The sequence below is a fragment of the Herpailurus yagouaroundi genome, unplaced genomic scaffold, assembly GCF_014898765.1.
Source record: "Herpailurus yagouaroundi ecotype Mexico unplaced genomic scaffold, PumYag 29, whole genome shotgun sequence".
Lineage (NCBI taxonomy): Eukaryota > Metazoa > Chordata > Mammalia > Carnivora > Felidae > Herpailurus > Herpailurus yagouaroundi.
Genome location: NW_024412377.1, coordinates 82,449,210 through 82,464,622, shown reverse-complemented (window position 1 = coordinate 82,464,622; position 15,413 = coordinate 82,449,210). Strand labels below are relative to the sequence as shown.

The window sequence follows — 15,413 nt, the reverse complement described above, 5'->3', positions numbered from 1 at the left end:
ATAATATAAACCAAGACAAAATATCCCAGGAAAATATTTTGTTTAAGTTTTAAGCAGAGGTGGAATACTACTCATACTCTCCCTATTGAATCCAGTTCAGTGACGGGCTATCAAAATGAACATAAATCTGTGTCCTGTTTTTAATCTTAAAAATAAAGAACATTAGAGTTTAAAACAGTTTTAGCATATGCCAAACAATGAGTGCATTTGGTGAACTCTTTCCTCCCAGAAATGCTGAAATATTATGAACTTTGATGCAGTGGAACTTTCTTTCTAGTAGCACCATGTTATTGAATTAGGTAAGTGTTCATACAGTCAGTTCTACTTAATACTAGTAAGTAATGTACATAACTTGTGCTCTACTTTTATTTCTCATTGACTATAATAATCTGACATCCAGGTTTCCTAGAAAACAAAGTTATCTGGATAGACCAGATTTCTAGTTTTGGAGTTTGTTTTTGAAAATTAGCTGATTCCCTGCAGAAATTAGTATGATGGAATAATTCACTCCGTGAGAACTTCTTTAGTAACTCAGCCAATAATCACTGGATATTTCACTTTAAAAATTTTCTAAGAATAATCCATGGTTTGACTTGTCTAAAAAGTTTTTTCTGACTGTGATACCAATCTATGAAATGCAGCTCTCTAGTATCTTTCCAGAACTTGACTTTGGTTTTAGTCTCCAGAAACACAGATGGGGCATGTGCAAGTTTAACTGGGCTGATAGTCTATGGTATATATTTTGCTTAAAACTAAAATATTTATATAAAAATAATATGGATAAGACTTCTGTATAAAGTAGATGATGATACATTTTAAACCCGTGACCTGTATTTTAGGTAAGATTATCTCCAGCCACAATGTCAGCTAAGAATTCTACGGATCTAGTTGAATATGTTGACAGGTAAGTTGGTAAATTACAACGTGTTTTAACTACTTACTATATTTAATGATTCAGCTAGAGATTCAAGTGCCTGAATGAGATGTTTGAGTTCATCTAAACTAGTTCTCTGCTTTCAGAAGAGATGCATTAAATCATGTCAGAAGATGAACCTCTCTATGCTATTCCTTTCTGATTCAGAAAACAAGCCAGTTTTATTTTATTAATTTATTTAAAGCCTCCTCTTTAAATAACTTCCATAGGTTCCTATAGATTATGAATAATGCCACACGAGTGACATGAAAAGATTGATACAGGTACCTATGACTTTCAAAGTAAACCAATAAATCTATTAACAATTTCATGATTAAAACTCAGACAATTTGTAAGTATGTTAAATTAATCATCAGAAAATTTTGTTTCTGCTGTCCAGTGCCACACCTGGAGCTCATCCAGGGAAGGACTGCAGAAGAGGGTCTACTCTGGGGACTTGGAAATAGGACATATTATTAATGAAAGTGCAATGTCCAAAAGATCCTAGAACTCTAGTTTGTAAAGGTGCGATCACAGAGGCAATGCATATTTGTTTGAATTGTTTTCTATTTTGTATGTCAGGAGATTTGGTCTGATGCAACAATTAATGCTTTTAGGACACTTGGGATTTAGTCTCGGGACTTGCACTAATTGTCTGTATGACCTCAGTCAGGCCCATCATGTGTCTTGACTTTGGTTCTTTCATTTGCCAAATGAAGAGGTTTGATTAGAAGCTCTTAGGGGCGCCTGGGTGGCGCAGTCGGTTAAGCGTCCGACTTCAGCCAGGTCAGGATCTCGCGGTTCACGAGTTCGAGCCCTGTGTCGGGCTCTGGGCTGATGGCTCAGAGCCTGGAGCCTGTTTCCGATTCTGTGTCTCCCTCTCTCTCTACCCCTCCCCCGTTCATGCTCTGTCTCTCTCTGTCCCAAAAATAAATAAATGTTGAAAAAAAAATTTTTTTTTTTAAATAAAATAAAAAAAAATAAAAAAGAAGCTCTTAGGACCCACTATAGTTTTTAAAAAATTCTGGTCATAAAATATACATTATGACAAACAAGAAAAATTATCAAACAAAAGAAATGATCAAACAACATGAGAAAAGTCTAAATACTGAATTTTCATTTTTTTAAATTACCTTTAACAATGAAGATGATAAATAATTTTTGAAGATGACAAACATTTTAAATTCACTGATTTTTTATCACAGTCTGTTCACATGAGGATTTCCCTGATCCTTTGCCAATCGAATGAACACACCACACAGAGTTCAACCACAATATTTCAGCCCCTCTTTTCATGCTGCCCATAACTTGTACTTGTTTATGTGACAATAAGGTCATAATCAAGGGAAAATGAAACCAAACAAGGGAAAAGGATTGTTTAATGTTTAAAAATACAGTATTAGGAAAGGTGACATTTTTTCTCAGCTAAGGACAATGATTGTGGTGTGCATAAAAATAATTATTTTACAGGGACATATTAGCTACACTTGCCATCCAAGGAGGAATGGGAGACTTATTCTTACTTGAATCTACACATGACAAATAGAAAATAGAAATCATTCTTCTGATCTGTCAAATTCCAGTATGAACCCAAGTGGATTTCTTTAGCCCAGGCTGCTGACCTACATACCAGGAGATGACAGAACAAATTCCTGGAAGACCATGACAAACCTACAAAGAAATTCAAGGAAATTTTTGCCCTTTCTTGGATTCCAGAGAAACTAAAATTAAGACAAAAGGGGAGAAATATTATGTAATTCAAAGCAAAAGTATAATGAAGATTATCTGGTGCCAACATTCATTTCTTCCTTGATCTCCTCCAAAACCCCTCTCTTGCGGTCTAAGCCATATATCTATAACTCCTAGGTACCACCTAAGATGGTTGGGGTTTTTTTGTTTTGTTTTGTTTTGTTTTGTTTTGTTTTGATCTTTCCCCTCTAATCTCCCAGAGCAGGCTGCAAGCTCCCGAAACGCAGGGACTATAGGATATTATGCTTTCTGATCACGGAGTATTGAATATTGATTCCTGCAGAACCATAGTGGACAGACTGAATGGAGAGTCTAGTGGAACAGCTGAGTCTTTAAGACTCTGCCTCATGCAGTAGACCCCTGGGTAGCTGATTAACTGGAAAAGCAAGGTGGCACACAGGCATTTCAATAATCAGTGAAGGTACTTCGAACTGACATGCTAACTCCAAAAACATAAACATAAAAAACAATTTAAAAAATAGCTTCATCCTTCAAGTCATAGTACTCATTGAGTGACAACAGATTTATTGATATGCAGAGAGGGTAATAGCAGAAGCAAAAGTCATTATGAACTTAAGCTACCAGAATCTATACTACATATTCTCAGAGGTTCTGCCTTATAAATCTATACGGGAATATTTATAGGAAATACTGAAAAAACAACAACAACAAAACCAATAATAACAGCCCCAAAAAAGTGAGAATGAGCAATAAAATGGGTAATACATACCCTAAGAAAAAGGTTTGTCTAGAGACAGGCACATTAAAAGACCTGGCAGACCAAGCACTGACAAGGCTCTTCCCAGCCTCAAGCAGTTGGAACAACACCCACACATTATAGTACTTGTTAAATATTAGGTCATATTAATAATCCATGGAACAGGGGGAGGCGGAATGCTTGCAATCATTTATAGGACAAGTACAGTGACATTATATTAAAGGCAGTAAATAATTCTGATTTCCACAATGTGTTCGTGGATTCACAGTGGCAGTGTGGCCAATGCTCATTTAAGCTTCATTGAACAGAAAAGCACCAAAGCCTTTTTTTTCTTTTTCTTCTTTTTGTCCCTGCTGGTGGAAGGATCACCACATTGAGGCCAGGCGCCTCAGGTCCGCTCTTGAATCTGCCTCTAATTAATTAGCTATGGGACCTTGAGAAAGAGGAAATGCCTTTTCTTTGTGGGCAATCTCTGCCTCTTCTCTAAAACGGGGTGGAGGGGCGCCTGGGTGGCGCAGTGGGTTAAGCGTCCGACTTCAGCCAGGTCACGATCTCACCGTCCGGGAGTTCGAGCCCCGCATCGGGCTCTGGGCTGATGGCTCAGAGCCTGGAGCCTGTTTCCGATTCTGTGTCTCCCTCTCTCTCTGCCCCTCCCCCGTTCATGCTCTGTCTCTCTCTGTCCCAAAAATAAATAAACGTTGAAAAAAAAAATAAAAAAAAATAAAACGGGGTGGAGTTTTAAGTGATGATGAGCAGCCTGAGTCCCAAGGGCTCTCTGTGTTCAAAATCAAATCCAGATTTCACTTCCAGGATGCAGCTCAGAAAGCTGCCTCTATGTGCTACTTTCTCAACTCTGGCCATAATTTCTCATAAGCATTCTTTTATGTAATAAGGCAAATGGCTAAGATTTAAGAACATGGACTATTACCCCTTGGGATTTAATTTTGAATAAAAAACAAATTCTGCCTATGAATCTCTTTTTATTTTTCTTCGACTGACTGCTGGAAAAAAATTCTTAACACTGAATCAATAATTTCTAAGGTCTCTTCCATCCCTCAAATTCTTTGGTCTTCTAAAACTGGTTATTACCTTTTATTCACTTAACAAATACTTACTGAGCATTTATTATGTGCTGGGCATTATGTTAGGCACTTAGATAGTCATTAGCAAACAAAACAGACAAAGATCCCTGCCCTCACGGGGATTCCATTCTAGCAGGAGGAAGGGACACACATTGTTAGATAGCCTGTCAGGGCAGGCCTCACTGAGACATCAGATGTGAGCAAAAACTAGGAGATGAGGGAGTTGGCCATGTGGACATATGTGGGAAGAGTAACGTTTCCAAGGCAGGAACCTTCCCGAGGTGTGGCTGAAAAGGCAAGGGGGTAAAGATGGCTGGGATAAAAAAAGAGGGAAGTATAAACTTGAACCACCATGTCCCCTGGGCCAGGAAAATGAAGTTGTTTGTTATGGAGGAGTTGTCCAGTACATATCTCAGAAATTCTCTCAGGAGTACAGTTTGGGAATGAGGGGTCTGGCTGACAACCAAAGAACGGTATTTAAAATTGGGATACATAAAACTCTAAGTGAAATAGGCAAAAGCATACATGATTGATGATTTCTCCTTGTGAGTAGGATATGGCATTCAGGGCCTGTGAAGTATTTATTTTCAAGGTTTTCTCTTACTACCATGGCAGACATTTTATTGTATTGTGATGCATTGCTTTGCTTGGTACAAGATGATGATAGATATTTCACATTACAGTACACAAGAAAGGAAGACAAAACACTGTTGGTTGAGCTTTCTATGGGATAGGTCATGTTAGGTTGCAGGACTTTCTGGTTTTGTTTTGCAACATCATATCCATCATTGAGGGCAACCAGCTCCCAGGTGAGAAAGCTCAAAACAGTCTGGGCAGCTTGGGAAGGAAGGGATACATGGGGCACTCAGGGTTCATTAGCAAGGTTTTTTATGATCTGGCAAACCCTCTTACACCCTGCACAACTCCCTGGTCTCACTGACCATGTTTGTTGTTAAAGAGTCCAGTTCTTAGTCCATGTTAATCTTCTCATTTAATCCTCTCAATAACCCTAACAGCGGCATAGTGTCACTATTTTAAATATGAAGACCCTGGGGTTCAAAGGAGTCAAATATTTGTCCAAGTGCACATAATACTATGACAGAACCAAGATTCTAATCCAGAAATCTATGTCTAAGTTATTCCAAAGCCTGTTTTCTTAACCACCCCTCTATCCACATTCCCTGCCAGCTATCCTCTCAAGACACTCACACACACACACACACACACACACACACACACACACACACACACAGACATTTAACCTCCAGCCCATCCCTGGACCATAGAAGATGTGATTCAACCATAGATTTCTGATCTTCCTCCACTAGGGCCCCTCTGGGAGGAGTGGCCAACCTGGACTCACAGCATCCTATCTGTGCCTGGGAGGTGCTGCCATCAGCCACAGTGCAGTCTCTTATTCCTCTCTAGCATCTTCTCACTGCCTGCCCCGCAACCTGTGATGGGCAAGACTCTGGCTGTGGGTGGACACAGCTACCGGAATTGGGCACAACCCACAACACCCACATATTGCTCAAGGCAGGGCCTGCCCAGATGAAGTTCAGTCCCTCCCACCCCAGGAGGCCCCCTGGATTCCTGCCACACCTATGAGCTTCTGCTCAAGTCTGAGAAATGCACTGAGGTCAGGTTGAGCCAGACTCAGTTCTCTAGAGCAGGAGGGAGCCCCTCCAGCCTCTGGGCTTCAGTGAGGATCCTTAGGATTCCACAGTGAGATGTGAGCCAAGCAGAGGAAAGGTAACTGGTAATTACATAATGTATTCTGAGGTAACACAATATAACAGGAAGAGCTACTAAGTAGTCTAAGCAAAGCTGCTGTGATGTAGGAAAGAGTCAAAGAAGCAAATTAAAATATTTCCCAGCTGAGTGACTGACAATCTCCAAGTTTCAGTTTCCATCTGAATTGAGAAAAATTATACCTATGCCATGGGGGTAGTTGTGGGGATGAAATGAAATGATGTATATAAAAATGACATGTCAGGGGCACCTGAGTGGCACAGTCTGTTAAGCATCCAACTCTTGATCTCAGCTCAGGTCATGATCTCACAGTTCGTGAGAGCAAGCCCCCCATCGGGCTCTGTGCTGATGGTGCAGAAACTGCTTGGGATTGTGTCTCTCCTTCTCTCTGCCCCTCCCCAACTTGTCCTCTCTATCTCTCTCTCAAAAATAAATAAATAAACTTAAAAAAATTGTTTAAATGACATGTAAACTATGAGCATTATATAAAAATAAGACTGTGTAATAATAAATTCCTTATGTTTCTCCATTGCTAGGAACTCCCCTTAAATAACTTACCATCTGTTTTAGTTTCCTAGGGCTTCCATAACACAGTATCATAAACTGGGAAGGTTAAAACAACAGATATTTATTGCCTCACATTTCTAGAGGTTAGAAGTCTAAAACCAAGGTGTCATCAGGGTTGGTTTTTTTCTGAGGGCTCTGAGGAACAATCTTTTTCATTCCTCTCTCTTAGCTTCTGGTGACAGCTGGTGATTGCTGGTGTTCCTTGACTTCTAGATACACCACTTCAATTTCTACCACCATTTTTACATGGTATTCTCCATATGTCTCCATTTTTACATAGCCATTTTCTTATAAGGGCATCAGTCATATTGGATTATGGCCCCACCCTCCCCCCATGACCTCATCTTAACTAATTACATCTGCAATGACCTTACTTCCAAATAAGATCACATTTTGAGGTACTAAGAATTAGGACTTCAACATATCTCCTTGTGGGGGTACAATTCAGCCCATGATTCCATCTAATAATTACTAATAATTATAGTAAGAACATTTGTATATGACACAGACGTTGCAAATCACTTCAAGTACATTAAGTAAATTGATATCCTTCAGTCAGTTGGTAGGGCAGGAGTCATGATCTCCACAGGACACAAAGATCTCTCCTCTGGACAACCTAAGAAAGGTTAAAGATAATAAGTGGCAGAGACAGCCCTTGAACCCTGGTCTTCTGACTCCAAATACGGTATTCTGTACCCGGGAGACTGACATAAATAACACGTACATCCCCAAAATAGCAAGGCAATATGGAAAAGTGTCACAAAATAACTACAAAATGCTGTAAGAACTCCAAATATCATCAAAAGTACTTGCTAGAGCAGTTTACATACACTTTGCCTATAAGTATAACTCATCATGCCCTCATTCACACAGAGACTCTGGAACACTTGCCAACTGAATGCCTCCCACAAGGAAGCCAATCACAACAGGTGCATCATTAATTCTGTAATTTTAATGAAAATTTTACTAACAAAGTGTTTGCCTCATATAGCATATAACTGTTTTGCTAGAAATTATCTACAACCAGTCTCCTTCTCCAGTCTCTCTTGGCCATGTCCTTATTTAGAGTCCTCTCCTCCAGGCTCCTTTAGGCAGACCTCATGCTGGCACAACCCTATTGGCTTTGGTCTGCCTCTTCCCCACCTGTACCCATGAACCTGGAGTTGCCTCCATCTCAATCCTAAAGCATTCAGTCTTGTGTAAAACCCAGCAATGGAGGCTTGTCTAGCTGCCAAAATCCATTCGCCAGGGTGGTTAGAAATAAGCAACAGAGAAACTACGGAAAATATTTTTTTCAATTTCATTGTTCCATAAACTTACAGGTTATTTTTGTGAGGCATCAAAATATTCTCTAGAATTTCACTTCACGTGTGTGTGTGTTGTGTGTGTTGCAGGACTGTATGCACTGAGAATGGAACTAGGCATAGAAGATCTCCCAAAAATAAAAATTTTTTTCAGTTATACTCTTCATTGTTCTAGAAAAGAACTCAAATTTTCAAATTTCTGCATCTTGAGTATTACAAGCTGACAAAATAGTTATCAGAATCTCCTAAGTAAATTTAGTGCTTGATTCACAAGAACAGAACAGGCAGAGAAGTGAGAGGCTCTAGGTACGGATGTCTCTGCCAGCAACAGCACAGCTGGTACAAGTCACACCGAATCACAGAGAAACAGAACTCAGAGTTTGTGGAAAATCTGTTCAGATTCAGTTGTCAGCTACATAATCAATGATTTATGTAAAGCCCAAATATCTCTCTGAAAAGGCCCCCTGGGAATTCTTTCTCCTGTGCTTAGTAACTCCATCTGGACTAGTCTGGAATATTCAGTCATTTCTTTCCTTTCACAGTTAAATTTAGATGTAAGTCCCACTGATACAATACACTAATAAAACAGTGCTTTCTTTCTTTTTTTTTTTTAATTTACTGAAAATTAGAGTGACCACATCTTGTTACTCAGTTTTTAACCATTTGGATGATCTTTGAAAAATGGTATCAGGAAACTCTCTTAGAAGAGTGAGACTGTTCATACGTGTGTCTTTCCAGTTGTTGATTTAGAAAGTCAATTGCAAAATAACATTCTCTTTTTTTAAGTTATTTTTGAGAGAGAGAGTGCACATACACACACACATGCGCATGGGAGGGGGGCAGAGAGAGAGAGAGAGAGACAAAGAGAGAATCCCAAGCAGGCTCCACACCGTGGAGCCCAATGCGGGGCTCAAACTCACAAACTGAGAGATCATGACCTGAGCCAAAATCAAGAGTTGGACACTTAACCGACGGATTCACCCAGGCACCCCCATGATATTCTCTTTTGTTATGGTAATGGAAATGGAAAAATATATAAGCTCTGTGTTTATCTTGCAGGAATCGTGTAAATACAACGAAACAGCATTATTTTGTGCTTCATTAAGCATCATTAAGCTTCATCTTTAATGCTTCACTAAGCATTTTTTATTAATAAAAAATAATAAAACTCCCAATTTATAGTAAACCTTAGGCACAAAAAGGAATGCTTTCCACTTAAATATAAAATAACTTCTAAAAATAAATTTTACAAACTAAAGGAAACTATATATCTATCACTTATATAAGTCACTTAATGTCCCTATTGTTGCAGGAAAATACATTTGCATAACACTAGGTGCTGCCCTCCTTACCAGGTTCCTTCCATGTGCCAAATAGCAACATCATTGAGGCCAATCATGGCAAATGGGACCACAGACTGGCGTCTGAGCAGAGGTGGCAGCTTTGTTCCACTGGTCTCTCTGCCACCTTAGGTCTGATTCCTCAAGTTCTTTCTGGACACAATCTGGACACCAGCCAATAAATAGCACACCCAAAGAGTGAGTGAACGGGGGCTCCCCATAACCCTGGGCTGCATTGGTTTTGCCGCCCTTACCACATGCTTCTCACATGTTATCTCTGTATTTACAACCACACAGTGAAGTAGGCCTGTTAGCCCCATTCAAGGATGAATTAATTGAAACACTTGGTTGGTCAGTGGTGGAACCTGTGTTCTGCCACCAGTCTATCTTGCCTACCACCTTGCTAAATTGCTTCTGACTCTCCATATAACTTGAGAGCTCATATTCTCTATTTCACACCTCAGCACTTTATATATTCTGCCTTATCACTCACTGATCACAAACTGAGAATCACTCACTGATTCACATGACCAGTTTTAAATAAATAAATGGGTTTCAATATCTAGAAGACATAGAATCATCTAAGTGTTTACTTAAAATATTTATTCTTGCTCTGTCCCCCTCAACACCCAAATTGTGATCTAACAAATCTATGACAGAGCTAAGGAATCTGCATTGTAACAACTTCCCTCCCTTCTCCACCCCCCATGATATTAATTCAATTTTCTTTATGAGAAACCCTGAATTAAACTAAGTTCCTTGAGGGACAGACAATTATCTATTATGCATGGACTAGAGTAGACATTTAGTAAATACTAATATAGTTTTATTTTAACTGACATTTTTATCGGTAGATTGTTAGATATAGATACAGTGCTTTCAGCTACACAGAACAAAGACTACAACCAAAATGATTAGTTCACATTCTTAAAAATCTAGAGTTTAGTTAATTTAGAGGCTTAGCATCATCAAGCAAGTGTTTTCTATCCTTTTTTTCCGCTATCTTCTTTTCCCTCATGGTCACAAGATGGCTTCAGAAGTTCCAGACATCACACACAGGCATGACAACATCCAGCAAACAAGAGAGAAGTTTCTTCTTAGGTGTTTTTTTCTTGAAAGCAAAGAAACATTATCCAGAAACCCCACAATAGGTTTTTCCTTTCACCTGACTGGCTAGGTCAGTCCTACCTAAACCAGCTTCATCTCAACCCAGAAGAATAAGACCACCATGATTGATTTGCCCCCCCTCCCAAATGACATGGGGGGTGCGAGGATGAACCAAATCAGGCAGTGGTGGTGTGGGTTGGGGGGTTAACTATTAGGAAGTTAACCAACAATGCCTGACACACTGGGAACACCTAAGAGAACACAAATACTAAATTTTGAGAAGAATGTAGCATAATTTATAAGTATCTGTATAGGACTGATGACTAAGGACCAACTTCTCTTTCCCTGGCACATCCAGACTGCAGACTGTGGAGAGGTCAGAAAGCAGCACTAGCTCAAGGAAGGTAACAAGTAAATCTGCCGTCTGCCACTAGGCTATGTGTCACCATCAGCAGGGCCTGACATCCTCTTCCCTTCTGCCTGTGAGTCATACATCCAATCGACAGAGCACTGTCAGCATGCTGGGGTTTTAGAGAAATGGAATATATATATATATATATATATATCCCCATATCCATTTGGTAATATTCCAGAAGAACATTTTTAAGCCAAATGAGTGGTAGAGGGAATCTAATGAAACCCTTAACAAAGCTTTCTTTGTTCCTAAAATGTGCAGGTGACAAGAAAGGGGAACTTCACCCAGGCTGAGGCTATTTTGTACTGCTCAAGAGAAGAAACTGTAAACCTTGAAGCTCAAACAGTAGTCTTCATTGTACCTTCCTCCACCCCCAATTTCCAACAACAGAGCCTTAAGGGAACAAACAGTACAGCCGGAAAAATCAGTCAGTCAATAAACATTTACTGACCACCTACTATGTGTCAGGCACTCTTCTCAGTGTTGGAGGCATTGTGAAGAACAACTTAGATAAAGCACCTGTCCACAGGGAGCTTTCATTCTAGTGATGGAGGGCAGAAAATAAACACAATTAAGATCATTTTAGATAATGACAAATGCTGGGGAGAAGAAGAAATGGGGTATTATGATAGAAAGTGACCTAGGGGAAGACTTGTCTGAGGAGGGGATACTGGATTTGAGACAAAATCAATGAGAAGGAGGCAGCCATGAAGTGACTTCAGGGAAGAGCAGTCTAGGCAGAAAGAACAGCAAGTGCCAAGGCTCTGAACAATGTCCTAGTTTTGCATGGGTGAGGGATGGAAAGAAGATGCATGTGGTTGAATGAGGGTAAATGGATGGAAGAGCAGGAGGAGATGAGGTTGGAAAGGGGAACAAGGATTTTATTCTCAGAAAATGGATAAGCCATTGGAGGGTCTCAGACTTTGAGAAAGACCACTCTAACTTCCATGTGGAGGATGCACTTTTTGTTCAGATGCAGAAATAGAGGAGATAATGGCGGCCAGGACCAAGAAAGGAAGAGACAACTAAGGAAAGAGTGTATATGAAGCCTGGGGACACTTCTGTGTGTCCTTCCTGCTGCCACTCTATTAGGTCACATGAGTAGCATCAAAGTGAGTCCCCTGCTTCTGCTTATTATCTCTTGGAATTCTAGGAATATAGGAGAGTTAAGCTTAACATTGGATTTTGGAGTCACACAGATGAGTTTCAAAGTTTGACCCTGACATAACTAAGTTGTGTGACCCTTCCGTCTGATTAATTTTTTTCATTCTGGTATTCTAAATCGCTAGTTCATTCTTCAGCTATTTCCTCCTTCATATTATCCCATCTTTTTCTTTATTTCAACCATTATATTTTCACTTGTTTACTTTTTTAACATTTTCTAGTTTTTTGTTTTCATTTTGCTAACATCTTCCCTTCTTTTAATGTTAATTAGCCTTTTAAAAAATGTCTTACTTCGTATATCTTAGTGTTTATCTTCTGTAGAAATCTATAATCCAGTAGGTTATTTGTTGGCTAGTTGGTTTTGGAAGAGACCGTGCTCCTCAAATGTCTTGCTATCTTGGCCTGTGAGTTAATTTTCCCCTGGGGGTTTTGGCCAGACCCAGTTCTCCACTGGAGTCCTGTCAGCTCCAATAAACTCAGGGGGCTGGCATGGATGAGCCCCAGGCACAGTAAAACCTCCCCATCCTACGAAATAACTTGTCCTGTCAGGTTTTCACCTTTTGCTCCTCAGAAAGAAGTAGCATTAGGAGACCAGTGACTTTCCCACCCCTGGAGCCTGTGGAGGTAGGAAGGTATAAAAGCAAATGCTCAAGGTCTGTTTTTACCCCAAGCTTTTTGTTACTGTTGTTTGAGGTTCTTACAGGTCTTCTGCTTTGCCTGATCTGACTCTTGAGGACACTTAAACAAGAATCTGAATTTCACACAACTAGAGCAGTTTACTATCTAGAAGTAGCAAGAGTAGAACTACAACAGTCCTTCTTCCCCATTTTACCCTCCCACAGCCTTGCTGAATTCTCTCTTGCCCCAGGCCAAAGCGGCCACCTGACTGTGGTTGGGTTGCCCAGGAAACAGGCTCTGAGACAGAGATTGGTGAACAGAAGGCTCATTAAGGAGTGCTCTGGGGTCACTGCCAGGAATGGAAGGAAAAAAAGTATTGTGATACAATTCCACAGGGAGCCCTGAAGCTGAGATGGTCCTTCCAACTTGTTCTGAGATAGAGCAAGTGTGCCAGGCCTTTATAGCCATACATTGACCCATCATTGATTTCAAGCTGCCCCAGGAAATGGACATGGCCTTGAGCAAAGTGACTGTCTTCACCAAGGCAGTTCCCAGAGAAGCTCAGCTGAGGGCTGTCAGCCAGCAGCTCACCCAACACTTAGGAAAATAAGTCCCACCTTCCTGAAAAGGGAGCTGGGGGGCACATCAGGGCACCCCCTGCACCACCCCACACCCTCACCAGTTTAAAATAGCCCCTGCTGCCCAAGGAGGGCAGTTTTCTAATTTTTCTTTCTAGTCACTCCAAGGTTTTAGGAGGGAGAGAGGATAGAAAACCAGCAGTCATGCTAGCTGAGCGTTTTGGTCAAGACCATAGGACACCCAGGAAATTTTACTCCTAAGGAACTGTGTAACTCATTTCTTTTTTCAGAGTCTGGGTCACAGAACCAAGCAAAGTGAATTCAATGAAGAAAAAGACACAACAAAGTAGCTTGTCCTTCAAGAGGCTTATCAGTGAAGGGAAAGAGTAATATACTAATGCCAATAGGGGCTATCAGGATTTTACATGCTACTTTACCCTAATTCTTAAGAGCTCTAGTCTATTTCTTTTTTTCTCATTTATTGTGTTTACTTTTTCACTGAACTTCTGACTCTTTCATGAATCTCTGCCTTTGAACTATCATTTCTTCCAAGTTAGTAGGCAGCACTCTCCTCAATGTAGAATTCTCAAGTATTAAATGTATGTGGATCCAAGTTGGCTTGTTAGAATAGTGGGTAAAATATAAAATGATTCCTGCTTAGAAACATGAAAAATGCATAATGTAAGACCAAGGCATAAGTCAGATCTTGTGAGATGAGAGACAAACCAGGAATCCAACCAGGCCGATTCCTTTAAGGTCCTCCCAAACCTCTCACAGGGGAGATGGTACAGAAGTTAAATGAAGAGACAAGTTCTGGTTCTGGCTCCTCCAACTCATTCTTGTAACGTCCCTGGTGTTGTTTCCTGTTCCTGACTAGGGGTCATTCTTTCCTTCCTGTGATTCCAAACACCCAGAGAAGGCAGCTAGAAGACAGACTGAACACCCAGGAGCGTACCATCGCTTTCCTCCTTGAACAAGCCTTCCGCATCAAGGAGGAAATCTCTGCTTGTCTTCAAGGGGCCCATGGCTTTCAAAAAGAGGAGTTGCTTGCCAGGAAGCTACTGGAAAGCCACATCCAGACCATCACGAGCATTGTCAAAAAACTGAGCCAAAATATTGAGGTAATTCTTCATTTCCCATACGCTGGCATCATTGCTTGACAATGATGATCAACCACCAATATCATTTTCAAGTACAGAAATGACTCACTAGAGCTTAAGTTTAAATGACTACAACATGTAGCCCCAGAGGAAAACAGTTCAACTTTTCAACTGCTCATGTATGCTAAAAAGTAGAAGGAAATTCTATTCAAAAAGCATTTAATATCTATTTTGTGACAGCAGAGAGAATTGTTTAACAGTATGTCAGACATTGTGCTAAGGTGATTATTTTAATCTCAATTTCTGAGATTCTTTTTGTGTAATTGTTTCAAATAGAGCTTTTCATGATACACTGGCAATGACGGTTCACAGGCCCATCACAGTCTGACCCAAGCCATCTCTCTCCCCATCTCCCACCCCCTCACTTCTTTCATTGTGACCACACTGACTCCCAGCTCTTCCTAGAACACACCAAGCATGTTCTGGCTTCAGGGCCTTGGCACTTAATATTCACTCTGGCTGAATCATCTTCCCCTAGACATTCCTGTGAAATGTTCTCCATTGCCTTGAAGTCTGTGCTCAGTTATCACCCTATCAGAGAGGAGTTCCTCAGCATTCTGTAAAAAAGCACCCTTCCCTACCCAGCAGTCACAATCTTCGTTAAATCTTACATTATAGATATTCATAGCATGTATCCATGTGATAAGCAAACTCATAGTCTATATTTGTTAATTGCTTGTTTTCCCCTTCTAATATATGAATATATATATATACATGTGTGTATACCTATATATGTATGTGTGTGTATATATATATATATATATATATATATATATTCTAATATATAATGGTGAAGATTCTGTTTTCTTCATTATTAAATAACACAACAGATGACAACAGCACATGGTAGGTAGTCAGCACTCTACATATTTCCCGAATGAATGATGTTTAAGATGTTAAAGGGAAAATAGAATTTCTGATCACAAAAGAAAATATCTATCTTGGT

At 40.1% G+C, this 15,413-nt stretch overlaps 1 protein-coding gene across 3 annotated transcripts in view; it reads left to right on the top strand.

Moving 5' to 3' along the window:
- FAM81B (family with sequence similarity 81 member B) overlaps positions 1-15,413 on the top strand; it is a 55,493-nt gene that overhangs the window by 3,421 nt on the left and 36,659 nt on the right. For all 3 annotated transcript variants that reach the window (XM_040448355.1, XM_040448349.1, XM_040448359.1), the window contains 2 exons: positions 840-904; positions 14,185-14,428. In XM_040448355.1, the coding sequence (XP_040304289.1) occupies positions 840-904; positions 14,185-14,428 (309 nt within the window). The remainder of the gene's footprint in view (positions 1-839; positions 905-14,184; positions 14,429-15,413) is intronic.